The sequence below is a fragment of the Bos mutus genome, chromosome 20 (assembly GCF_027580195.1).
Source record: "Bos mutus isolate GX-2022 chromosome 20, NWIPB_WYAK_1.1, whole genome shotgun sequence".
NCBI classification, from domain to species: domain Eukaryota; kingdom Metazoa; phylum Chordata; class Mammalia; order Artiodactyla; family Bovidae; genus Bos; species Bos mutus.
Genome location: NC_091636.1, coordinates 38362893 through 38390464, shown reverse-complemented (window position 1 = coordinate 38390464; position 27572 = coordinate 38362893). Strand labels below are relative to the sequence as shown.

Genomic DNA, 27572 nt, shown 5'->3' with positions numbered 1-27572 from the left:
GTGACAGGCCAGACTGACATTTAGGAAGGTCAGTCTGGCTTCACTTTTAAAAATAGATGACAGGAGGATGACCAAGTTATAGCTGTTTCTGTAATCCAGGTAAGGAATTATTCCAGTTTACATTTAGAGTAGTAGCAGTAGTGATGGAAAGGAGTGGCTTCAGGAGCTATTTGAGAAGTAAAATCAATGAGAAAAACTGACTGCTTAGACATGGAGAAGTGAAAAGTGGGATGAGCAGCCAGGTGTCTGGCGTGGGCAGCCGAGTGCATGGAGGAGTCGTTAGCTATGATACAGAAGATGGTAAGAACAGACGGGGAGGAAGGTGATTCAGGTTGTGAATGTAAGTAGGACAAATCTGTGTGTCTGAAATATGAAGGGCCATTTGAAGGCACTTCTTTTATTCACCTAATTACATCTATCTGGTCTACTCAGTGGTGTTCTGTTAACTGAAGAGAAATCCAGGCTTCTTAGACATATGAAGAAGTAATACTGTTTATCCAGTATCAGAGTCACTCTGATAGAGTCACTCCTTTTTCAGTGAAAAATTCAAAGAATAACTCTGCCATCTCTTTGTGCTGAAAGGTAATTTCTTACTTTGAATTCACATTTATTAATATTTTTGCTCAGCCAGCTTGATAGTCACTCTTTTCATTAGATGAATTACAGGTTATGAAAATTCGATGATTAAAAAGTAGCTTTTAAAATAACTACCTATTTCACATTTCATTAACGAGCAGTGAGATTTTGAACACATTTTCATTTATATTATAAAACAGCTGTGTGTTGGCTGCTAGGTTTTTTCTTTCTACTTTTTTGCTTGTAATTCAGGACTGACATTTACTTAGAAAATGTTACTTAGAGATATTACTTAGAAAACTGGGTGAATAAATGCTTTCTGGCTTCCGTCACTTTCTACCAGAATGTTCACAGCTTCGATTTTTTCAGTCTCTAGCTAGAGATCTGTTCAGGGATCTAGCAACCTAAGGGACACTGAATAAAGTTGGTTCTCTGACTAATATTTCCACTAAAGGAACTCCATCTCTGTGCTGCTTCTTCTGTGTGTTTGGTGAAGCCACTGTCCTCCAAGAGAGCTACTCGGACATATTTAGAGAATTAAAGCAATGATATGCACCAGAGTTAGCTCCTAGCTCCAACTCATGGGAAAGGCAGAGGTCGTGACAATCAAACTGAGCATGTTTTGGATTGTGTATATGTATAAATCTTCCCCAAATATAATTATATATAGTTAAAAGAGAAATGTGACTTCTATTATTTTCTATTTTATTCATTGCAGATATAGACTATTTCATGTACATTATGGGTTAAACACACATCTATAGGCTTCCCTGAACACCTAAGCATAACATATTTTCTTTCTGTGAGAAAATGTGTCCCAAATTCTAATGAAATTTTGAGGAAAAGTCTATACATAAAACATGAACTACTTGTACAATGGAACAAAAAAATCTTTTCCACTCAACTGTTTAGTACAAGTCCTAATACAGTTGACGGTTCTTCATACTGAAGCTTTATATATGTAACATTGACTCAGCCATTCAACAGTAATTTTGCTTTCCTTTTCAATCACAATATGTTGTCATCTAAGCAATAGCCAAGACCTATCTAACCAGCCCAGTTTTTATAAGGATCAGAATGACCAGCTCTCATCTCAACAACCAAATTGCCTTGCCATATAAACACAGCCAAATATATTCCACATTAATACTCCACATTAAGTATAGAATTCACTTGGAATAATAAATCAAGGCTATACTTTTAATAAATATGGCTTTGACTGTGCCATCACAAACCACCCCCAAATGTGGTAGATAACTTGGGCAGGGATCAGCTGTATGCCTTTGCTGGTCTTACTTGTCCTGTCTCAGAGGCTGGCTGAGGCTGACTGACTTGGGAGAGTTTCATCAGTTCCAACTGAGAAGGCTGGTATCTCTCCATCTATGGTTTCTCATTTTTTAACTGAGCAGAAAATATGGTAACAGTGGCAGAGGTCACAGGAGAATTAATTCAGGCCCCAAGTGTTTTGTTTCATTTTATTTTGTGTTCACTAATGTCCCATTGGCCAGTTCAAGTCAGAGGCCACCCCTTACCCATTTAAAAAGTGGCAAAATAGATTCTGCTTTTTGATGGGAATATCTGCAGGATAGCACTGCAAGGCTATGGATGAAGAAAGATGAAGAACCTATAGTCGTTTTTACATTCTGCCTGACCTCCACTGGCAACACAGGCAACAAATTATTAACGTAAAAAACTTCTAGAATGTTATAACTAGATGAAACAGGTTTCAAAGTTGTTCATGATTTTATTTTTTATTTGATATGTTACTAATAGAAAAAAAAATTTATGTTTATTTTCTTTTTTTTTTTGATTACTGTGTTTTTTATTTCTGTATAAAAAGTTAGCAAACTGAGATTCTTTTTTTTTTTTTTAATTTTACTAAGGTATACATGTGTTCCCCATCCTGAACCCTCCTCCCTCCTCCCTCCCCATACCATCCCTCTGGGTCGTCCCAGTGCACCAGCTCCAAGCATCCAGCATCGTGCATTGAACCTGGACTGGCATCTCGTTTCATACATGACATTTCACATGTTTCAATGCCATTCTCCCAAATCTTCCCACCCTCTCCCTCTCCCACAGAGTCCATAAGCCTGTTCTATACATCAGTGTCTCTTTTGCTGTCTCATATACAGGGTTATCGTTACCATCTTTCTAAATTCCATATATATGCGTTAGTATACTGTATTGGTGTTTTTCCTTCTGGCTTGCTTCACTCTGTATAATAGGCTCCAGTTTCATCCACCTCATTAGAACTGATTCAAATGTATTCTTTTTAATGGCTGAGTAATACTCCATTGTGTATATGTACCACAGCTTTCTTATCCATTCATCTGCTGATGGACATCTAGGTTGCTTCCATGTCCTGGCTATTATAAACAGTGCTCACGATGAACATTGGGGTACATGTGTCTCTTTCCTTCTGGTTTCCTCAGTGTGTATGCCCAGCAGTGGGATTGCTGGATCATAAGGCAGTTCTATTTCCAGTTTTTTAAGGAATCTCCACACTGTTCTCCATAGTGGCTGTACTAGTTTGCATTCCCACCAACAGTGTAAGAGGGTTCCCTTTTCTCACACCCTCTCCAGCATTTATTATTTGTAGACTTTTGGATCGCAGCCATTCTGACTGGTGTGAAATGGTATCTCATAGTGGTTTTGATTTGCATTTCTCTGATAACGAGTGATGTTGAGCATCTTTTCATGTGTTTGTTAGCCATCTGTATGTCTTCTTTGGAGAAATGTCTATTTAGATCTTTGGCCCATTTTTTGATTGGGTCATTTATTTTTCTGGAGTTGAGCTGTAGGAGTTGCTTGTATATTTTTGAGATTAGTTGTTTGTCAGTTGCTTCATTTGCTATTATTTTCTCCCATTCTGAAGTCTGTCTTTTCACCTTGCTAATAGTTTCCTTTGATGTGCAGAAGCTTTTAAGTTTAATTAGGTCCCATTTGTTTATTTTTGTTTTTATTTCCGATATTCTGGGAGGTGGGTCATAGAGGATCCTGCTGTGATGTATGTCAGAGAGTGTTTTGCCTACCACCAGAAAATTACTAGAACTAATCAATGATTATAGTAAAGTTGCAGGATATAAAATCAACACACAGAAATCCCTTGCATTCCTATACACTAATAATGAGAAAACAGAAAGAGAAATTAAGGAAACAATTCCATTCACCATTGCAACGAAAAGAATAAAATACTTAGGAATATATCTACCTAAAGAAACTAAAGACCTATATATAGAAAACTATAAAACACTGGTGAAAGAAATCAAAGAGGACACTAATAGATGGAGAAATATACCATGTTCATGGATTGGAAGAATAAATATAGTGAAAATGAGTATATTACCCAAAGCAATTTATAGACTCAATGCAATCCCTATCAAGCTACCAACAGTATTCTTCACAGAGCTAGAACAAATAATTTCACAATTTGTATGGAAATACAAAAAACCTCGAATAGCCAAAGCGATCTTGAGAAAGAAAAATGGAACTGGAGGAATCAACCTACCTGACTTCAGGCTCTACTGCAAAGCCACAGTTATCAAGACAGTATGGTACTGGCACAAAGACAGAAATATAGATCAATGGAACAAAATAGAAAGCCCAGAGATAAATCCACGCACATATGGACACCTTATCTTTGACAAAGGAGGCAAGAATATACAATGGATTAAAGACAATCTCTTTAACAAGTGGTGCTGGGAAATCTGGTCAACCACTTGTAAAAGAATGAAACTAGAACACTTTCTAACACCATATACAAAAATAAACTCAAAATGGATTAAAGATCTCAACGTAAGACCAGAAACTATAAAACTCCTAGAGGAGAATATGTTTATTTTCAATTGAACTTTTATTTAATCTACATTTTTATATAGTTCCCAAGTTCAAGTTTTGCTACTTTCCATAGAGTGTTGTTGTTTGTATCTTGATTCTGAAAATATATATAGTATTTCTCCCTTAATCTGAAACACTGTCGTTAGTGATGCCAGATTTTATTCCTAAACAACTGGATTGAAAGTGAAAGAGTTAGTTGCTCAGTTGTGTCTGACTCTTTGTGATCCCATGGATTGCACCCACCAGGCTCCTCTGTCCATGGAATTCTCCAGACAAGAATACTGGAGTAGGTTGCCATTCCCTTCTCCAGGGGATCTTCCCAACCCAGGGATTGAACCCAGGTCTCCTGCTTTACAGGCAGATTCTTTACCATCTAGTGTTAAATAGACAACTGACATGTAGATGTTCTTCCAAGTCTTCTCCCTGGAGAAGTTTAATTACCTCCTCCTTCCACATGGTGTCTCTGTTTAGACAGACTGAGAGAACTTAAAGATGCCTTGGAGACCATCTTCTACCCAAACCCCTCATTTCACCTGTCAAGAAATACTCCCTGAAAATCCAAGGTACTTGCCCAAGGCCACACAGCCAATCAATGGTAGAGGTGGAGCTGCAGTGACCAAGGCCTCCGATTGCCAGTTTAATGCTTCTTCCACTGTTAATGCTTGTTCCCCTTCTTTCTCTTAAAATAGCCAAGGGACGAGTGCATCTAGTTTCTCTCTCAGGTTACAACCACTCTCGGGTTTTCTAAGGTAAACTGTAGGTCATTTCCTCTTAGACTCTTCTCCAGTCTCCCCATCCTATCACGTAGAAATTGAGATGGCCCTGCTGGGAACTTATCAGATCTGCCATTCTCAGACAGACAATGTCTGCATTTGTCTTTATCACTAATATTTATATTGAGTGCATAGAGCACAATTCCAAGTTTCTGAAAACATTCTTAAAATTTGAGAATTAGCCTTTGTTTATAAAACCTTGAAAACAATTACCTAAATTATTTTTGATCAGATGTTAAAGGAAGTAATCATCATTTAAGATGACTGAGTTGCAAGACCGTATGCTTCTGGATACCAAAATTATATAACCCTTGGTGGAAATTTTCATTTTTATAGCTTGAATTTTTTGCCATGTTTGACTTGAAATCAAATGGCAAAAACTGATGCAGGTGAATACTATGCCTTTTACACATGATGTATGTGTAAGCTTCTCAGCTCAGTGGGCTGAGCAAAAGTGGACATGGCCTTGACAAATGACTGGCTCTTGCAATGGTGTTTCCAGGAGGCTTATCGGGAGGAGCAGTTGATCAACCGGCTGATGCGACAGTCCCAGCAGGAACGCAGGATCGCTGTGCAGCTCATGCATGTTCGGCACGAAAAGGAAGTTTTGTGGCAAAACAGAATTTTCAGAGAAAAACAATATGAGGAAAGACGGCTTAAAGACTTCCAGGATGCTCTTGATCGAGAAGCGGTAAACAATACCTCCCTTAGCAATCCTTCTAAGGTTTCTTTTGATCCTTTCTACCGCGTCAAGGTAAACAGGTCTCCATTTAGGTGCCAATCATTTCACGAGTCAGTTTTTTTATATGATCTCTCTATTATCTCCCTGTTTTTACTTTTGTACAGCTACACCAACAGTGCACATCCACATACTATGCTCTCTCCCTTCAGTCTTGATTCTTCAAATATTTCACACTCACCACCAGTCCTTGTGTCCACGTCTCTCTGATCTTTTTGGTTGTCTGAAGGTCTCCAGTAGATTCTTCAAGAACTGCTCATGGGAACACTATTCCCTGAGTGCTTGTGTATTGATAACAATATGTGCCTTTTATACGAGTCAGTTTTGCCCTGTATAAAATCCTTAGTTCACATTTTCTACCTTTGACTATCTTAAACACTTTATTCCATTTTCTTCAGGTATTAAGTGTTGCTGTCCAAAAAAAAAAAAAAAAAAACAGATAATCTAAGTTTCATCTCCTTGAGTCATTACTGTTGTTTTTTAGATGCATAAAGGACTTTCTTTTTCTTTAAAATCCACTAAGTTTACTGGGATGTTATTAGTGTTCATTATTCTAGATGGATACTCTTCTCAGGAAATGGGAGCATTTTCAAGCTGCCTCCTTTTTATAAGATACCATGAGTCTTTAATAAGCAATACCTTGCTTTCTGGTAAAACAAGATTTCCCAGACCCATATTGTAGTCTTTTTTCCTCAGAACTAGAACAAGCCATTTTTACTGGGGACCCTGGTTCAATGTAGTTGAGAATGGTTACAGAGCCAAGATATGGGTGCCAGGTATGCTCTTGGCCAACGTGTATCATTGTGTTGAGGTCCTCTATAGCTCTGAAAGTCAAAGTATCTAATCTTTTAGTTATTTGATATATTAGCATCTTCCTTATTTTTATATGTATTACAGTTTTAATAACCAAAATAGATTTATATTATCAAGGGATTTATATGGATCACTTCTTATCTTTTTCCTATTGAGGTTGTTTCAAATTTATACAATCCATTAATCCAGATTTGATTGAAGAAGTATAAAACTTATATGGGAAGCATTTTAGATAGCTTGTCTTTACTGTCATAAACTATTCATAAAACCAGGCTGTGCAGAAGAGAAAAGCTTACAGAAAATAGGAAGGCAATGCTTTATGTATAAATCAATATAAATTTGCTTTATAAACCATGCTGATCATGATTTCCACTGTGATATTTCATGAAAATGAATTGCAGCTTGTGTCAAAATTAGGCAATTTTTATTTTATTCCCCAGAGTCAGGAAACTGACCAGTGCTTTTGCCTTTGTAGAACAGATATAGCCAAAACGTTAGGAGGAGGGCAGGGAGCCATACCCCCTGTATTAGACCTGCATAATCTCAAGTGTCTTCAAGAGGTGAATTATCTGGAGGATTGTTTCATTTCTCTTCTTTGACAAGAGTAAACTTGAATGGATTCTGTGGCATTTGCTTACATGAGAAATAAGTGCCTATTTACTAAATATATTTTTTTCACAAGCCTAGTTAATTCTGTGCAGAATAGCAAAGCCCTAGTCTCTTGGAGCAGGACTGCTCTCACTGTGGTAAGCAGCATGACCTGTTCTCTCCTTACCTGACTTGAACTCACTTCAGATGATTGAGACACTTGGTCTCCCAGAGCCTCGGTGGTCAGAATTGTGAGGCTCTGAATCCCCTGAAAAAAAAAATTCACATCCCTTTCTCTTACATGATTACTTTTTCCCAAAGCTCAGGTATCTGCCTCCCCAGCACCCTTCTCTCTGAGATAACTTGTTTTCACAGTTTGAATGTATTACCTCTTGCAGTAGGAGTGCATGGTGCCTAAGTAGGGAGTGGGGAGGAAAGGAAGAAAGAGAGAGAGAATTTCATGTTTCTGACCATCAGGAGTTGGTTTTGCTTTTAAGTTAAATATGCTGATCTCTTTTTTGAAGGCAACTGGGCATCAATTCTATTTTAATTAAAACGGTTCCTGGTTTCAAATTTCAGTGCCACCTGCTATTATTATCAATAATTCATTGCAGTAATGTTTACCACTTGTGAGTATTCACTTTGAGTCCAGCACTGAGTTGTGTTCATCTCATGCATTATCATTCTCACAGCGTCATTGGCAGTGGACACTGCTCGTGTCTACATATCACACGTCAGGAAAATGAAACTTAGAAAGCTCAAAGTTGCACAGCTTGGTGGAGAAGCCAGAGCACAGTGGCTCTCAGAGTCTAGGCTCATCACCACTGAGATTTACTGCCTCCCACAGATTTCCTTTCTCCTTTTCCTTCTTTATTTAGGGCTGCAACCCACTTTGCTGTGATGGGACCGGAAATTGTGGTGGGTTTAGCATGGGGGAGGAGAAAGGGGTAGAAATAGCAGACTCTGAGGCTAAAAAAGAAGGAAGAAAGGCCTGGAAGGAAAGAGAGAGTGAGGAGAGAGGAAGGGAGGGAGGAGAACTGAGAGGAAGCTGCTTTGTTCCTGCAGAAGGAATTCCTGGGCTCCTGAGGTTTGAGTTCCATAGCATCCTAAATATTCCACATGCCTTCCAGGCTCTTTGTAGTATCAATAAACCCACCTCACAACCCATTTCACTGGCTTGCTCCATAAAGTCTCACCTAACTTCTCCTAGACTCTTGGATTTCTCTTCCCTTCACACTTTGAGAAGCATGCCGTAAGCATACTTACGCTTAAACCAGGTGCTTTCTCCATGACAACAGGGCCTATGAAGCAATACAGCAACAATAACAAGTACTAGTGTAATTCCTGAACTGCCAAATGTTCAGAATCTACCTTAGAGGTCACCTAAGCTAACTCCTTTCCCAGCAAAAATAAAGCAAACTAACAAAATAAAGCAGCAACAGCAAAACAAATGAAGCTCCCCTTTGATTCAGTGGACAGCAGCAGCCCATTGTCATGTATTTCGCCCCTTGTGACTAAGGTATTTGCTCTCACAGTTAATTTCTGTTCATGCCAAGTCTTTATACCATCCCGGCCTCACAGTAGAGAAATGGAGATGTAGGAGCTTTCAGTTTGGCCCAGGTCCCGTAGCTAGTGGGGCTTCCCAGGCGGTGCAGTGGTAAAGAATCTGCCTGCCAATGCAGGAGACACTGAAGGCGCGGGTTTGGTTCCTGGGTTGAGAAGATCACTTGGAGTAGGAAATGACACACCACCCCAATATTCTGGCCTGGAAAATCCCAGGGACAGAGAAGCCTGGGGAGCTACAATCCAGCAGCTGAGCACTCATGCCATGCCCACAGCTAGGACTTGATCCCTGTACAAACTGAGGCTTGAATTCAACCACAGCTCCTCTAGGCCCACATTAACCACCACTGTACATTCATTGGGTTACCTTGGGAGGTAGGTTACACTGGGAGGCAGGTCTTGTTTCTGGAGCATGTCAGCACATGATTGAATTTCTCAAGGAGTTGGTATAACTATTTGAAAACATTTGGTTGTGCCAAGTTTGGCCTTTTACTTGGTATAAGGAAAGGGTTCCCTAAACAAAATAAGAATGCAAACCAAGCAGAGAGTGATGCCAAACCATTTAAATATTTTCTTACTTTCTATACAAATACATGTCTTTATGAATTTATCAATTTATTAAGGCTGTAACAGCAGAAGGCTTCATTGTCTAAACACATTTAACATTTGTTGGCAAATGTATGATATTCTCAAGCCAGTATAATTAGGGAATTTCCAAAATATTTTCTAAGTATAAGTCAGTATTCCAGAAGTCTCATGCTAAAAGACATAGGGCATTAGCCAGAGTAGATATGTTAGATTAATTTGTCTTCTGAGATGGGCACGAAGGGGCCACTATGCCTGGTGCCCTGCACAACTTGCCTGTTTCTCTGTGACCCCCAACTCTCTTTGCAGCCCATGAACTCAGGACTTCTTAAATACTTCAGATCTAATTTATCATTAATCCATGCAGAATACTTTTCTCTGCACTAGGTTTTGCTGATAACATAAGCTAAGGGTGAACTATTTCTAATAAATTGTCTTTATCATGATATTTAGTACTTAATGTATTAAGGAGAAAGTGCTCTCTTATGATTTATCATTTTCCTGATATAAAAGGAGATTTCATTCTATTTAGAGATTTTTTTTTTTAGCTATTGAAATTATGACATTATTTTTACTGAATCTCTGTCCAGTTATGGTGATTTATGGGAGAGGAGTTTGGGGGAAAATGGATACATGTATATGTATGACTGAATCCCTTTGCTGTTCATCTGAAACTGTCACAGCATTGTTTGTTAATTGGCTGTACCCCAATACAAAATCAAATCTTTAAAATCTATGTCTTTTCCTTCTCAGGCTTTAGCCAGACAAGCCAAGATTGATTTTGAAGAACAAGCCCTCAGAGATAAGGAAATTCATGAGCAGATCGCCATAGAAAGAGCTCAAGCTCGTTATGAAAAGCATTACTCGATATGTGCAGAAATTTTGGATCAGATACTTGATTTGTCCACTAAGGTGGCAGACTATCGATTGTTGACAAATAAGTAAGTGTTTTTTTTTTTTATAGTTAATACAATAGAGACACCAAAGAAAATGAGAAAAGAGTAAGATTGTGGCACTAAACTGATGAGTAAAGAGAGACAGTGATTATTCTTGAAAGACTAAGAAGTGGGGTCCAGAATACCTTGATTACAGACTTATTTCACCCACTTACTAGCCTGATTTAATTTGTATTTATGTCTTTTAACATTTAAACCTTGTGTCTAAATTATCTATAATTTATAAAGATGACTATAATAATTTATTTAAAATATTAGGATCTTCCTAGAAGACTGGAATTAAAGTTTTTTGTTTTACTAATCAAAATCACTTTTCATTGCACATTCTTTCTAAAATGAGTCAACCTATTGTAAAGAAACATTTAACAGTACAGAAAATATTAAGAATACACTGTATGCCAAAATCAGAACAAAAGGATAGGACTTCCTGGTTGTCTAGTGGTTAGGATTCTGGGCTTTCACTGACGTGGCCTGGATTAAATCCCTGCTTGGCGAACTGAGATCGTGCAAGCCATTCAGCACTGCCAGATAAAGTAGAAAGTTAAAAATAAGGAATACGTTGAAACATAGTTATAGAGGTGTCAGTAGATATGCCAGTTCATGCAACTGAGCTGCAAATTTTATCTGTGCTTCCAAGTGGAAAAAGGAAAAAGAGCAATACAGTTTGTCATATGATGTCTAATTTCCATTTCTAGCTCTTTACAGAATACATCACTCTTCTTAGTTCTCAGTTTAGAGTAATGGTTTTCTCTTGTGGCCCCAGCTAAGATACAATGAGTAGTGTAGTGGATCTGTGGAGAATGATCTCAGCAACAGCTTTTAAGCAAATATGGCATCTGGCTTCAGAGACCAATTTCTTGTGATGTCCTTTGCTGGAAGCTGAAGGGGAGTGATATCACTGCAGATCTCAGCAAGAGCAAAAGGTTAAGGCACTCCACTTAAGTCTGTACACTTTTGATGTCATCCAGACTGAGATCTTCTTGAAAACCCACAGTGAAAAGAATGAAGGCCCCATGATATTCAGGGTCAATAGAAGATGGGGAGATAATCCCATCACCTCTGGACTTGACAAGAACTTTCTCCACTGCTCTCACCCTGACAGCCATGTTTCTGACATCAGTTCAGTTCAGTTGCTCCTTATCTGACTCTTTGTGACGCCATGGACTGCAGCACGCCAGGCTTCCCGGTCCATCACCAACTCTGGGAACTTTCTCAAACTCATGTCCATTGAGTCGGTGATGCCATCCAACCATCTCATCCTCTGTCGTCCGCTTCTCCTCCTGGCTTCAATCTTTCCCAACATCAGGGTCTTTTCCAATGAGTCGGTTCTTTGCATCATGTGGCCAAAGTATTTGAGCATCAGCATTGGTCCTTCCAATGAATATTCAGGACCAATTTCCTTTACGATTGACTGATTTGATCTCCCCACAGTCCAAGGGACTCTCAAGAGTCTTCTCTAACACCACGGTTCAAAAGTATGTTTCTGACATAATGCTGTATAAAAACTACTAAATGCAATAACATAATGATGAAGACATTTGAAAATAAAACTATAACAGTACAAGATTGAGAAAAGAAAAGTAAGACTAAAAACTGAAAGGTGATACAATGCATTATGATGATAAAAATAGAGTAATAAGATAAAAACAGAGTAATAGAATAAAAATAGAATATACTAGAGTTAAATATAAAAACATAAAAAGATAATTCAGAGTGGGGGAAGTACAGCTTGTTTTCCCTAAATAAAAGCTCATAATTCAAAATTAAAACATAAACAGAAATCTTGTTCTACTGTGGGAAAATGGAGTGGATGCCCCTTTCCCTATTTCTCCCACTAAGTACAGTGAAAAACCCTGGACATTGTGAATGAAACAAGCATAAGAAGTCTCTGAAGATGGAAGGAAGAAGTGGGACTGGCTGATGACCTCAGGACTCTGTAACGAGCTTCCTCAGTTCTTTCTCTTTTTGCCTCACACATCCCAGATTGGAACTGAAAATTCTGGAAACAGAGATACTAATGGTGTAGACAAAAAATAGACCCAACAAGAACCTGCTGTCTCTAGTCAGTTAAGGAGCAGCCTAGAAAGATGAAAAACTTTCAGACGATAACCAGTCTTTTCCAACTATCACATGCAAGAAAAATGTAGCCCCACTTCCACCTCGGCCAGCAAAGGCAAGGAGGGAGCCTGTCTTCCACCCTCACAAGACTGTAATAAGGGACCCCATCACCCCCACCAGGGTACAATCCCAGAGGCCAGGTAGGAAGCATGGACTTCCACCCCTACCAGGCACGACTGACCACTGCTCCCTCCCCATGAAGGTCATGTTAGAGAAGCCAAGGGAGGTTCAGGACGTTCACCATCACCCGGTGGTCACAAGGCTACCCCCACTGTGGTAGAGACCTTGTGAGGGGACAGAACTGCCACCTCCTTCATCAGCAACAAAGATGCCCTTCCCTCAGGTGATGAGGAAGTCCACATGGGGACTTTTGTCCACACTGGTCAGTAACATGATGGCCCCTTCTCCTTCCCTTGCTCAAGCAATGTCAGAAAAAAACAGCTAGAACAGAAGGCTTATTCATGATCCAGAGTGTCATAGCATGATCCAAAAATGTGCAGACTTCAATAAAAAGAAAAGCCGTGCATCATACCAAATACCAGGGAGAGTTCAAACTGAATGTAAAAACGAAATATATAAAATGAAATTTCCAGAGTTATTAATAGCATAAGTTTTTAAGGGGCCTTTACTTTGAAATTTTGTGTCTAAAAAGCAGTATAGAAGTGCTTATATATGGGTTGAATTGTTCCCCTGCCCCAGAAAGCTATATTAAAAGTTCTACCTGCCCCATATCCCAGAGTGTAATTTTGTTTGGAGATAGTCTTCACTGATTATTTAAGATCAGGTCATACCCATGGAAGGTGGGGCCCTGATTAAAGATGCCTGGTGTCCTTATAAGAAATAGAAAAGATGCATATAGTTTTCTATATGTAGGTCTTTAGTTTCTTTAGGTAGATATATTCCTAAGTATTTTATTCTTTTCGTTGCAATGGTGAATGGAATTGTTTCCTTAATTTCTCTTTCTGTTTTCTCATTATTAGTGTATAGGAATGCAAGGGATTTCTGTGTGTTGATTTTATATCCTGCAACTTTACTATAGTCATTGATTAGTTCTAGTAATTTTCTGGTGGAGTCTTTAGGGTTTTCTATGTAGAGGATCATGTCATCTGCAAATAGTGAGAGTTTTACTTCTTCTTTTGCAATTTGGATTCCTTTATTTCTTTTTCTGCTCTGATTGCTGTGGCCAAAACTTCCAAAACTATGTTGAATAGTAATGGTGAAAGTGGGCACCCTTGTCTTGTTCCTGTCTTTAGAGGAAATGCTTTCAATTTTTCACCATTGAGGATAATGTTTGCTGTGGGTCTGTCATATATAGCTTTTATTATGTTGAGGTATGTTCCTTCTATTCCTGCTTTCTGGAGAGTTTTATCATAAATGGGTGTTGAATTTTGTCAAAGGCTTTCTCTGCATCTATTGAGATAATCATATGGTTTTTATTTTTCAATTTGTTAATGTGGTGTATTACATTGATTGATTTTATGGATATTGAAGAATCCTTGCATCCCTGGGATAAAGCCCACTTGGTCATGGTGTATGATCTTTTTAATGTGTTGTTGGATTCTGGTTGCTAGAATTTTGTTAAGGATTTTTGCATCTATGTTCATCAGTGATATTGGCCTGTAGTTTTCTTTTTTTGTGGGATCTTTGTCAGGTTTTGGTATTAGGGTGATGGTGGCCTCATAGAATGAGTTTGGAAGTTTACCTTCCTCTGCAATTTTCTGGAAGAGTTTGAACAGGATAGGTCTTAGCTCTTCTCTAAATTTTTGGTAGAATTCAGCTGTGAAGCCATCTGGACCTGGGCTTTTGTTTGCTGGAAGATTTTTGATTACAGTTTCAATTTCCATGCTTGTATTGGGTCTAAGAGGACACTAATAGGTAGAGAAATATACCATGTTCATGGATTGGAAGAATAAATATAGTGAAAATGAGTATACTACCCAAAGCAATCTATAGATTCAATGCAATCCCTATCAAGCTACCAACAATATTCTTCACAGAGCTAGAACAAATAATTTCACAATTTGTATGGAAATACAAAAAACCTCGAATAGCCAAAGCAATCTTGAGAAAAAAGAATGGAACTGGAGGAATCAACCTACCTGACTTCAGGCTCTACTGCAAAGCCACAGTTATCAAGACAGTATGGTACTGGCACAAAGACAGAAATATAGATCAATGGAACAAAATAGAAAGCCCAGAGATAAATCCACACACATATGGACACCTTATCTTTGACAAAGGAGGCAAGAATATACAATGGATTAAAGACAATCTCTTTAACAAGTGGTGCTGGGAAAACTGGTCAACCACTTGTAAAAGAATGAAACTAGAACACTTTCTAACACCATACACAAAAATAAACTCAAAATGGATTAAAGATCTAAACGTAAGACCAGAAACTATAAAACTCCTAGAGGAGAACATAGGCAAAACACTCTCTGACATACATCACAGCAGGATCCTCTATGACCCACCTCCCAGAATATCGGAAATAAAAGCAAAAATAAACAAATGGGACCTAATTAACCTTAAAAGCTTCTGCACATCAAAGGAAACTATCAGCAAGGTGAAAAGACAGACTTCAGAATGGGAGAAAATAATAGCAAATGAAGCAACTGACAAACAACTAATCTCAAAAATATACAAGCAACTCCTCCAGCTCAACTCCAGAAAAATAAATGACCCAATCAAAAAATGGGCCAAAGAACTAAATAGACATTTCTCCAAAGAAGACATACAGATGGCTAACAAACACATGAAAAGATGCTCAACATCACTCATTATCAGAGAAATGCAAATCAAGACCACTATGAGGTACCATTTCACACCAGTCAGAATGGCTGCGATCCAAAAGTCTACAAATAATAAATGTTGGAGAGGGTGTGGAGGAAAGGGAAGCCTCTTACACTGTTGGTGGGAATGCAAACTAGTACAGCCACTATGGAGAACAGTGTGGAGATTCCTTAAAAAACTGGAAATAGAACTGCCTTATGATCCAGCAATCCCACTGCTGGGCATACACACTGAGGAAACCAGAAGGGAAAGAGACACGTGTACCCCAATGTTCATCGCAGCACTGTTTATAATAGCCAGGACATGAAAGCAACCTAGATGTCCATCAGCAGATGAATGGATAAGAAAGCTGTGGTACATATACACAATGGAGTATTACTCAGCCATTAAAAAGAATACATTTGAATCAGTTCTAATGAGGTGGATGAAACTGAAGCCTATTATACAGAGTGAAGTAAGCCAGAAAGAAAAACACCAATACAGTATACTAACGCATATATATGGAATTTAGAAAGATGATAACAATAACCCTGTGTATGAGACAGCAAAAGTGACGCTGACGTATGGAACAGTCTTATGGACTCTGTGGGAGAGGGAGAGGGTGGGAAGATTTGGGAGAATGGCGTTGAAACATGTAAAATATCATGTATGAAACGAGATGCCAGTCCAGGTTCAATGCACGATACTGGATGCTTGGGGCTGGTGCACTGGGACGACCTGGAGGGATGGTGTGGGGAGGGAGGGGGAGGAGGGTTCAGGAGGGGGAGCACATGTATGCCTGTGATGGATTCATTTTGATGTTTGGCAAAACTAATACAATTATGTAAAGTTTAAAAATAAAATAAAATTAAAATAAAAAAAAAAAAAAAAAAAAAAAAGATGCATATAGAGAGAACACCTTGTGATCACATCAGGACAGAATCACACAGCTGCCAGTCAGAGAATGCCACCCCTGGTAGAGACTGGAAAGGAGACTGTGAGAAGCGGGTTTCTCACATACCTGCTCCATGAATGCTTCTGTTGGGTGAGGCTGTGGAGATAGTCTCATCCATGCTGGCTGGGGGCCAGCATGAAAGGAGCTAGACGGTAATCAACTGTCCTAGGGGCAACGTTGAGTTTTCTTTTCACCCATAGAAGGATTATGTCTGTGTCAAATAGGTGACCTAAAAATCCCCTTACAGAGCACAAACTTAACTAGTAAGGTGAGGACTTCCTGTGTGCATTGTTTTTGACTATCATAATATTTTGTAGAGTCGTATACTAGTCTGACTTCTGTTACTCTCTAAATCCTGCTTTGTGAAAATTAATATTGAGAGAACATTGATTATATGAAGTCATTTTTATTTTAATGAAAAATACACAAAATTTTAAAATTCCAGGAGCATTAATATCAAACTTTGAAGGGGTCATTTGCTTTTAAGTGTCTTTTACTTGCAAGTCAATACAGTGTTTACACATATATGTTAAGATCTTTTTAGTCTCTACTACTAACTGTCAAGATAACGTTATTCTCTCTGTACTTTCCTAAACAAGATGTTATCAACATTTTTTTTTTTTCCAAGAGCACAGGGATATTTTTGGTATCAGACTTCTTACATGAACTGACTTTTGTTAAGACTTAACAAAATTATCAATATTCAGATAAGAGAATATTGATTCAGTAATTGCCACATTAAGTTTTTGACAATATATAAGTTGTTAGTCATTTCCTTCAACGCAGGAGCCCATGCCATTTTAATAATTCTTATGTTAGAATTTTTCTGTGCCTGAGTATATTAGTTTAAAAACTTCATATCTCTGTAATCTCTAATAAATATAAATATTTTATTAATGGAAAACAAAATATATTTGAGGTTTGCATTTAATGAAAAACTACTGTTGTGGATAAAAATACACAACATAAAATTTACCATTTTAACCTTTTTTAAGTGACTTCCAACCCTTTCAAAGTTCACTAGCATTGGGTACGGTCACACTGTTGTGCAACCATTCCCATCATCCATCTCCAGAACTTTTTCATCATCCCAAACTGAAGTGATGTACCCATTACATAATAACTCCCCATTCCCCTTCCCTCCAGCCCCTTGTAACCTCTGTTCTGTTCTCCGTTTCTATGAATCTGTCTATTTTAGGTACCACATATTAGTAAAATCATATTTGTCCTTTTGTATCTGGCTTATTTCATTTTAGTATGATGTCTTCAAGGTTTATGCATGTTGTAGCATGTCTCACGATGAAATACAGCTTTTTAGGTTGTAATTTCAAGCTCTAGTCCCACTATTTTTAGAGAAATGCATCTGAGTTATGTTAGGCTCTTTCCTTCTTTTGCACATTTTGTTCCTCTTGGAACTATTTTTTGATTACTCTGTCCTGACTACCTCCAAGTCATTCATCTGACTTAAATAGAAAAAGTACTGAAAAATAATTGCAAAGGTTACCAGATGTTCAGTGACAATAAAAGCCACCATACCTTGGATTTTTCTGTTACAATTACTTGCAAATATGCAAACTAGTTATCATATTAAAGGGGCCTTGGAAAGTATTTAGTCTATTTTGCAAAAGAGGACACTGATATTGGAACAGTTAAATGATATTCAAAGCTTGTACAGCCATTTAGTATCACAGCTGGAAATCAAAGAACCTAAGTTTTATGATTAGTGGTCATTATGTTTAGATATAGTGTGCTTTTAGTGCACAGTCAAAGCAAGTTTGGCTTTAGGTAACATTCATTCATTCATACTACTAAGTTTCAGCCATTTTACTGGCTGTTAGGAATGTCATAGTAAGTGGAACCTCTGGCCTCAAATAGCAGACCCTGGGAAATGAACATGGTAATAGAAAGGCTAAGATTTAAGATGTGTATTTAAGTAACCATTGATTTATCTCAACCTTTTTTTTTTCCTTTGTTGCTGTAGCCTGATCCCATATAAGTTGATGCATGATTGGAAGGAACTGTTTTTTCATGGAAAACCCATATATGAGCAAGCCTCTCTTAGACATCTACCAACTAAGCTCTCTGCAGAACACCTTATAGAACTGGAGAAAAGGAACTTGCTAGATAACAATGATTATGAAGAATATAAGGTACCTATCAATGTGGAATAATTAAAGAGCATGCAACATAATAAATGCCATTGCTTTAGCATTAATTTTGTGATATTATTTCTCTTCATCTCTATTAAATAAAATGGGGTGTTTTGTGTTCCCTTAGTTTAATTTGTATTTATAGTAATAACTTAAATGCCTAGCCTATTCATAATCCATTATCTATTACTTCCAGTAATATTGGAGAGTGGTCTGAAATAAAACTAAGCATAATGCAATAGGTGGATTTCAGAAGTTTGAAGTTTTTAATTTATTCATTAGCAGTTTTCTTTGTGTGAGCTATCTACCTTTGCTTCAAAACCCCTGGTTAAATGTGTTTTCCTAGTAATTTATCTACATAGCATATTGCTTTTAGAGGAAAATAAGAGGGGAGAAGATCTGAGTTTTTGAGTGACATAGATGCATTTTTATTCAATAATTTGATTCAGTGGTTTTTTTTTTTTTTTAATATGGGTGCCAGCTGTGCTTCTTAAAAGAGCTGCTGAAAGACCATTGGGATAAACCAGACTGAGATCTCATTCCTGGCACTGCCAACTGCTAACTATGAGGCCTTAAGTGCTAAGAGTCTTGATTTCATATCTGATATATGAAATGGGGATACCAATATGACTACCTTATTGTGTTGTTGCGAAACTTGTTTAAGATAATATGTGTTAAACACTTAGCCAAGTACAATACATGTTGAATGCACATGCTGCTGCTGCTGCTAAGTCGCTTCAGTCGTGTCCGACTCTGTGCCACCCCATAGACGGAAGCCCACCAGGGTCCCCCGTCCCTGGGATTCTCCAGGCAAGAACACTGGAGTGGGTTGCCATTTCCTTCTCCAGTGCATGAAAGTGAAAAGTGAAAGTGAAGTCACTCAGTCGTGTCCGACTCTGTGTGACCCCATGGACTGCAGCCCACCAGGCTCCTCCGTCCATGGGATTTGCCAGGCAAGAGTACTGGAGTAGGGTACCATTGCCTTCTCCGTGAAAGCACATAATATGTACTAATTTCTTTCCTGACCACCCTGCCCTCCCTATCCCACTTCATCTCACCTTTAGCAGGAAAGATGTGAAACAAATAGCTATGGGATAGAAGTTCTGGAGAAATATGATTGAATGAGTTTTAGAAGGGTAGTAAGTACAATATGAAAAAAAAAGATAATTTGACCCAATCATTTCCTGATATTTAGCAAATACTCAATGTTTATTGAAAGAAGGCACAAATAAAATGAATGAGTGACAATAAACAGGGCAAAGTGTAAAATAACACTAATATGAAAATATTAAAAGAAGATAAGCATTTTATAAAGAGAGAGACTTTGTTGTTATTATGAGAAACTAAATGTATATCATATTTTAATTGGGTAAGTCTATATATACATCTCACTAAAATAATTGCTTATTAAGGATTGACCAGAACCTCATAGGATATATGTTCATATTTATTTGCATGGTCATAGAATTTTGGCACCCCACTCCAGTACTCTTGCCTGGAAAATCCCACGGATGGAGGAGCCTGGAAGGCTGCAGTCCATGGGGTCGCTGAGGGTCAGACACGACTGAGCAACTTCACTTTCGCTTTTCGCTTTCATGCATTGGAGAAGGAAATGGCAACCCACTCCAGTGTTCTTGCCTTGAGAATCCCAGGGATGGGGGAGCCTGGTGGGCTGCCGTCTATGGGGTCGCACAGAGTCGGACATGACTGAAGCGACTTAGCAGCAGCAGAATATTCTAGATCTAGTATGTCAACCTAAAATACAATGCTCCCTAATAAAATTCTTTGACATTCTTAACCTATGTGAAGGTATTTATTTCCACTGTAGATTCAAAGTCATTTTATTTGACAGATTTTGCTGACTCATGAAATACTTCTTTCTGAATTATTTCTTAACCAGATCTATCTTGTTGCTTTCATAAATCAAGAGACCTGGTAGTCTGCAGCTTAGCAAAAACTTGTCTTTTTAACTTTTTTTCTTGTTTGGGAAATTGTTACCACAGGAACATGCTTGTCTTAGCCACATCCTGAAGCAGCTGGTACATTTCTTTTGCAGCAAATTATAAACATTTTTTAGGAGTATGTGAACGTCTGATAATGCAATGTATTTTGTTTCTGGATTTTGCTGTTGTCCTGGAAGTGAATATTACCTTAGAATATCTGATACGTGTTTATATACTGTGTTCCTTTTGACTTTGTGATAGAAACTATACCATATACGGGTGTTAACGGATGTATTGTAAACAGTCCTTTATTATTCCCTATTATTAGAACTTTCATTTCTTCAGATACTTGTTAAATGTTTTGCATTTAAGTAAAAAATAAATGTCTCAACTTTGAAAATACATTATCTGGCTTAAATCAGTTCAGTTCAGTTCAGCTGCTCAGTCATGTCTGACTCTTTGTGACCCCATGGACTGCAGCACTCCAGGCTTCCCTGTCCATCACCAACTCCCAGAGCTTGCTCAAACTCATGTCCATCAAGTCAGTGATGCCATCCAACCATCTTATCCTCTGGCTTAAATAGTCTTTCACAAGAGACAGGGGATCAACACATGTGGCTTAATAAACATGGAACAGTTTTAGCAAAGTGCTAACTTTGCTCAGAATTTTTAATCCTTCAGCCAAATGCATAGCTTAAAAATTGATCTTCAAAAAGTTTACATTCTTAGCATATTTTATTAGTGCCTATAATCCACCATCCATCCATCCAATACCTTGGCCACCTAATTCGAAGAGCCAACTTATTGGAAAAGACCTTGAGTCTGGGAAAGATGGAGTGCAGGAGGGGAAGGGGGTGACAGAGGATGAGATGGTTGGATGGCATCACCAACTCAATGGACATGAGTTTGAGCAAACTCTGGGAGATTGTGAAGGACAGGGAAGTCTGGCATGCTATAGTCCATGAGGTTTCAAAGAATCAGACACAGCTAGCAACTCAACACCAGTATCTACCATCTGTATAGAACTGATGCTTCCTGGTTTTGAGATCATACTTTTAAAACTTGGTTAGAGAAAGCTATCATGTTTTTTAAAAAATGTAAATATTGAACCTAGAAACTAACATAAGAACAATTTTTTGCTCATGTCCATGTCATATATAGCCACCAAAAATTTGACTCCTTTTTCCTCACATTATTTCCCAATCATCATACTCTCTTCTTAGAATGGCTACATGTGAGAGAACTCTGGACCAGGAATGGTGTGGCCAAAAATATAATTTATCTCTCCTAAGAGGGAGGCAGAAGCCTCCTCATAGAGCCATACCCTACTGGGATTCCCAAGCAACCACTACAGGATAAGAAACAGTTGTTTAATGGAAAGTGGGGAGGAGTCCAAAATCCTATGGACCATGAACAACAGGCTAAGCCAAGAGCGCAACTGCTCCAGTTCAGTTGACAGCACGGCCCTCACACAGCAGCCACTGGTTCTCAGTTATTTGGTGGACTCCTGTTGGTAAACCCCAAACTCCCCCAAATGCAAATCCCTTCCATGCTTCTTACAGGCAAAGGACTCACAGGTCCATAGTATTTCATTTTAACATAAGCTGCTTATTAGCAATTAGCTACTGAATGAGTTTGAGTTACTATAACTGGGTATTCAAACTAAATTTAGCTCATGGCCATGGTTTCCTGCTGATGCAGATATTTCTAAGAAGTCCCTACCACAAAGCACTTGGCAATTTGAGGGCTCTACTGTGCATGCCCAAGAGCAAGGTGTAATTGGAATTCCTACAATTTGGAAGGAGGATATTTTGTGTCCAGCACATCATCCGTGTTGTCTGATGCTGGTCATAGTTTTTCATTGCTGTTATTTTTGTTTTCAATGAAAATTGCTATTTAATGATCTCTTGAGTTTGCTGTAGTTGTTAGGTTAACCCTACAATGTGTGTTGTAATGAATGTTTTTATCAGCAACACTTTGACTCATGATTTACATTAACTAGACTTTAAGATGTAGCTGTATATGTTAGGGTTTAACATTCATATTCTTGTCACTACTGCAGATATATCCCCAAATTTATTTATACAATAGAACTTATTATCACTGGATTTTTTTTTCCCACTTGGAAATAGGGTTGTGGGACTAAATGAGCCATGGGGAGGTCTGTCTTCCTATATAAGTTTCATCTGACTTATCTGGCCCAAAGGCACTATCCAAATACTAACTTCTTCTTACTCTCCAACTCCAGCCTTTGTTGTTTATCCAGTGGCTCTTTAGATTTGGCATTTGACAGCGGACTCTCCAGCCTAGCTCTTGTGTGGCTCTCTGACTTCCCAGTGAACAACCCAAATTTTTATGGTTTAGTATTTAATCAGGCTTCCCTGATAGCTCAGTTGGTAAAGAATCCTCCTGCAATACAGGAGAGCCCAGTTCAATTCCTGGGTTGGGAAGATCCGCTGGAAAAGGGATAGGCTACCCACTCCAGTGCTCTTGGGCTTCCCTTGTGGCTCAGCTGGTAAAGAATCCACTTGCAATGTGGGAAACCGGGATTCAATCCTTCGGTTGGGAAGATCCCCTAGAGAAGGGAAAGGCTACCCACTCCAGTATTCTGGCCTGGAGAATTCCATGAACTGTATGGTCCTTGGGGTCACAAAGAGTAGAACCCAACTGAGTGAATTTGTTCCTGTGAGCTGAATATCAGTTTGAAGCCTGTGTTACTCAGGAGGTGTTGCTGGATAACTGACTGAAGTAAAGTGATAGATTTTAGTAGATGAGTCTTAAGGTCATTGAAGAGGTCTTTTTTTTTTAATTGTGGTTGCTGTGTTGTTTGAGTGTGTATGTTTAAAGATATGCATTGTATTAGCTCAGGCTACCAAAAGAAAATACTGTAGACTTGGTGGCTTCAACAACAGGGATTTATTTCTCATAGTTCTGGGAAATCCAAGACCAAAATTCCAGCTGATTTGATTTCCTGGTGAGAACGCTCTTTCTGAATTTCTGACGGCCACCTTCTTGTCATGTCCTCACATAGAGGAGACATAAAGAGAACTTTGATCTCTCTTCTTCTTCTTCTTCAAAGGACCCTAATCCTGTCACGGAGCCTCCACCCTTATCAGTTCAGTTCAGTTGCTCAGTCGTGTCCAACTTTTTGTGACCCCAGGAATCGCAGCACACCAGGCCTCCCTGTCCATCACCAACTCCCGGAGTTCACCCAAACTCATGTCCATCGAGTCAGTGATGCTATCCAGCCATCTCATCCTCTGTTGTCCCCTTCTCCTCCTGCCCCCAATCCCTCCCAGCATCAGAGTCTTTTCCAATGAGTCAACTCTTCGCATGAGGTGGCCAAATTATTGGAGTTTCAGCTTCAGCATCAGTCCCTCCAATTATTACCCAGAACTGATCTCCTTTAGAATGGACTGGTTGGATCTCCTTGCAGTCCAAGGCACTCTCAAGAGCCTTCTCAAACACCACACTTCAAAAGCATCAAATCTTCAGCGCTCAGCTTTCTTCACAGTCCAACTCTCACATCCATACGTGACCACTGGAAAAACCATAGCCTTGACTAGACAGACCTTTGTTGGCAGAATAATGTCTCTGCTTTTCAATATGCTATCTAGGTTGGTCATAACTTTCCAAGGAGTAAGCGTCTTTTGATTTCATGGCTGCAATCACCATTTGCAGTGATTTTGGAGCCCCCCAAAATAAAGTCTGACACTGTTTCCACTGTTTCCCCATCTATTTCCCATGAAGTGATGGGACCAGATGCCATGATCTTAGTTTTCTGAATGTTGAGTTTTAAGCCAACTTTTGCACTCTCCTCTTTAACCTCATCTAAATCTAACTGCCACCCAAAGGCCCCACCTCCAAATACCATTACAGTGGAGAGACACAACATATGAATTTTGGAGAGACAGAATTCAGTCCATTACATATGTGTTTATTCAAGACACATAAAATGTCTCAAGGTGCAAACTTACTAGTTAAGTAAAGAATCCCTGGTTTCTCTGTGGGAGAGGGAGAGGGTGGGAAGATTTGGGAGAATGGCATTGAAACATGTAAAATATCATGTAAGAAACGAGTTGCCAGTCCAGGTTCGATGCATGATACTGGATGCTTGGGGCTAGTGCACTGGGACAACCCAGAGGGATGGTATGGGGAGGGAGGAGGGAGGAGGGTTCAGGATGGGGAACACGTGTATACCTGTGGTGGATTCATTTTGATATTTGGCAAAACTAAAAAAAAAAAAAAAGAATCCCTGGTTTCAAATGAAATTGTTTCATGGCCTCTTTTGTGCCCTTCTGGGAAAGAAGTCTTAATGACTTACCTTCTGACTATGAAATTATGATGGTTTTATCTTTTAGTTTCAAACATGCAAGAATATATGTGACTGTTAAGTAGGTAGAGTAAATAGTTGCTTATATGATGGGAGGGGAGATTTTCTGCCGGGGCATTGTGCTCTAACAATTCTGCCAGCCTTTGTACCTGATGCCCCATATTATCATGTGTGCTGAAGACAAGAATGGATGCATCAGAGGAACCTGCTAAAATACAAACATTTCCCAAAGTAGATAACCAGAATCATGATCCACCTCTAAAATAGGAGCCAAGAAGGAAGCTTGTTACTGAACAGAATGTTCTCATGTTTGCCGTATGCATTTCATAGCTGTAATGTTCTTTTGTCTTTGCTTAAATTTTTGCCTCCAACTACCTAAGTGAAGTGTAAGTTGCTCAGTTGTGTCCAACTCCTTGCAACCCCATGTACTGTACAGACTGTGGAATTCTCCAGGCTAGAATACTGGAGTGGGTAGCCTTTCCTTTCTCCAGTGGATCTTCCTGACCCAGGAATCAAAACTGGGTCTCCTGCATTGCAGGCAGATTCTTTACCAAATGAGCTATCAATAAAGCCCAACTCTCTAAATTTCTCCTCAAATGGTAAGGCTTTCTAGACTAGGCTTCATCATGTAGCTGTGTCCTGGTAGAATCACCATTATGCCCTAGAATACTCATTAATGGCCATCAAGTGTACTGATACTAACTCACAAAGCAAAAAAATCATTGTATTAGTTTTCAAAAGTATACCTATAGATGGCTTAGCCCCAAGAAGGCTAACCCCCACTATTGTGGGCCAAGAACTTCAGATGACTGGAATAGGCTTGGCCAGAAGTCTGGCACTGTGCCTGTGGGGTATGTGTATTATGTAATGGAAGGGGAGCCTGGGTCACTGGTAGAGTGAAAAGAAAGTGAAGTCACTCAGTCGTGTCCAACTCTTTGCAACCCCATGGACTGTAGCCTACCAGGCTCCTCAGTCCATGGAATTTTCCAGGCAAGAATACTAGAGTGGGTTGTCATTTCCTTCTCCAGAGGATCTTCCCAACCCAGGGATTTAACCTGGGTCTCCCACATTGTAGGCAGATGCTTTACCATCTGAGCTACCACTGGCAGAGTATTTAGCTTCAAATTACTGGAGTTGAAGACAAACTAAGTTCATTGGAAAACCATGGTAGGAGCAGTTGAATTCAGGTAACAAGATCAAGGCATTAGACCAGAATAGGGAAATGATTTGCAAAATTAAAGAATTGGTACCTATATAGAAGTAGGATGGAAAAAGGAGTAAGAAGGACATAGCCAGAAAGAAGAGCCCTGGGTGACTGATATGAAGTTCACCATTCATTGTTATTTGCTCTGGATCACATAAAATAGGGAGAATCTAATTCTGCCCCTGGCTCCTTCTCATCTAGAACCAGCCAAGACAAGGTGGTGAAAATCTTCCCTTGGCTTCCTGATTTTCTTGTTCATCCTTTGCCTACTTTGACAACTATAGGATCCAACTTCTGTACCATAAGTCCAACTTCTCTTCAATCAACTGCTCAGACTTCCCATCAAGTATTTTAGAGATAGCTCTAAGGATCTGGTAGATAAATATAGCCAGAACACAGTGGGGTTAGTAACCTCAAAAAACTTTAATGGATCCAAGAAAGTCTTTGACTTTTGGTGTTGGGCAGATGTGTTGGGCTGAGGACTAGAGAAACTTCCATCCAAATGATGCCTTACTCCACCACTCCTATCCAGTACCAGGGTCTGTCAGCCATATCCTTGAGTACACTGACCCTACAGTAGCCTTTCATTCATTGGTCAATGCTATTCCTAAGCTATTTTGGAGTGTTGTATACCTCTTTGGTGGCTCAGATGGTAAAGAATCTGCTTACAGTGCAGAAGACCTGAGTTTGATCTGGGTCAGGAAGATTCCCTACAGAAGGGAATGGCAACCCACTCTAGTATTCATGCCTGGGAAACCCCATGGACAGAAGAGCCTGGCAGGCTACAGTCCATGGAGTCACAAACAGTCAGACACACCCAAGCGACTAGCACTTTCACACCTCTTTGAGATATCAATGTTTAGTAGTGAAACATGAAAATAGAGTGACAGTGGTCATTCTTATGAGAGAAGGTATGCTGTTTGGAAAAACCGTGTGAATTTTGCAGTGACAAGATTAGAGCAAGTCATAGTGTCTCCATGCTTTGTGACATTTGAGAACTTCTAACCAAGCCTGTCTGACTGTCCCTGGCTGGTCAATGGCAACAGATGGGCGAATTCCAATGTAGAGGCCTCTGGAAAAGTTCTATGGTCTGCAAGACCATAGATTTTAGTAAAAAAGTGATCTGGAGGGAGACTGCCACCTCTCTGATGATGAACAGAGCATAGTTTGAGCATCTAAGGGAAGATTACTGTTTTAATGAGGGTAGTCACCACCACCAGAATTGTTTGTAGCACAAAGAGAGATCTGATACAAAGTCCATTGTGATGCTGTCCTAAGGGCACTTGGACATCAGGAGAAATGAAGTAACTTTATTCTTATTTTGTTTTAGACTCAGGCAACTGAGCTTTGAAAAGTGCTAGGCTAGCTACACAGCTGCTGCAACTCCCAGGGTGTCACATTCAATGCCTTGGAGGGCCATCTGGCTTGCCAGGTCACAGAATGAACCAGTAGTGGGAGCCTGTCATTTCGGGGCAAATAAGGTATTCTTTCCCATGATCTCAGTGGGTCACTTTGCGTATGTGGAGTCAGACTGCTAAGCAGAATCTCCTGCCTGCTGTTCACCTCTGATTTGTCCTTGCATTTCAGTAAAACTGAAATGTGTCTGGAACAGGAGATCTCTTAGAGTGGCTTCATCTCAGTTACCCCTGGTAATCAAACCTGAAGAC

The 27572-nt window shown here is 39.2% G+C and overlaps 1 protein-coding gene across 5 annotated transcripts in view; it reads left to right on the top strand.

Annotated features, from left to right (window-relative positions):
- Window positions 1-27572, top strand: part of LOC102284917 (sperm flagellar protein 2) — a 207936-nt gene that overhangs the window by 37978 nt on the left and 142386 nt on the right. For all 5 annotated transcript variants that reach the window (XM_070357654.1, XM_070357652.1, XM_070357653.1 and 2 more), the window contains exons 7-9: window positions 5689-5877; window positions 10228-10415; window positions 18257-18425. In XM_070357654.1, coding sequence (XP_070213755.1) covers window positions 5689-5877; window positions 10228-10415; window positions 18257-18425 — 546 coding nt within the window. The remainder of the gene's footprint in view (window positions 1-5688; window positions 5878-10227; window positions 10416-18256; window positions 18426-27572) is intronic.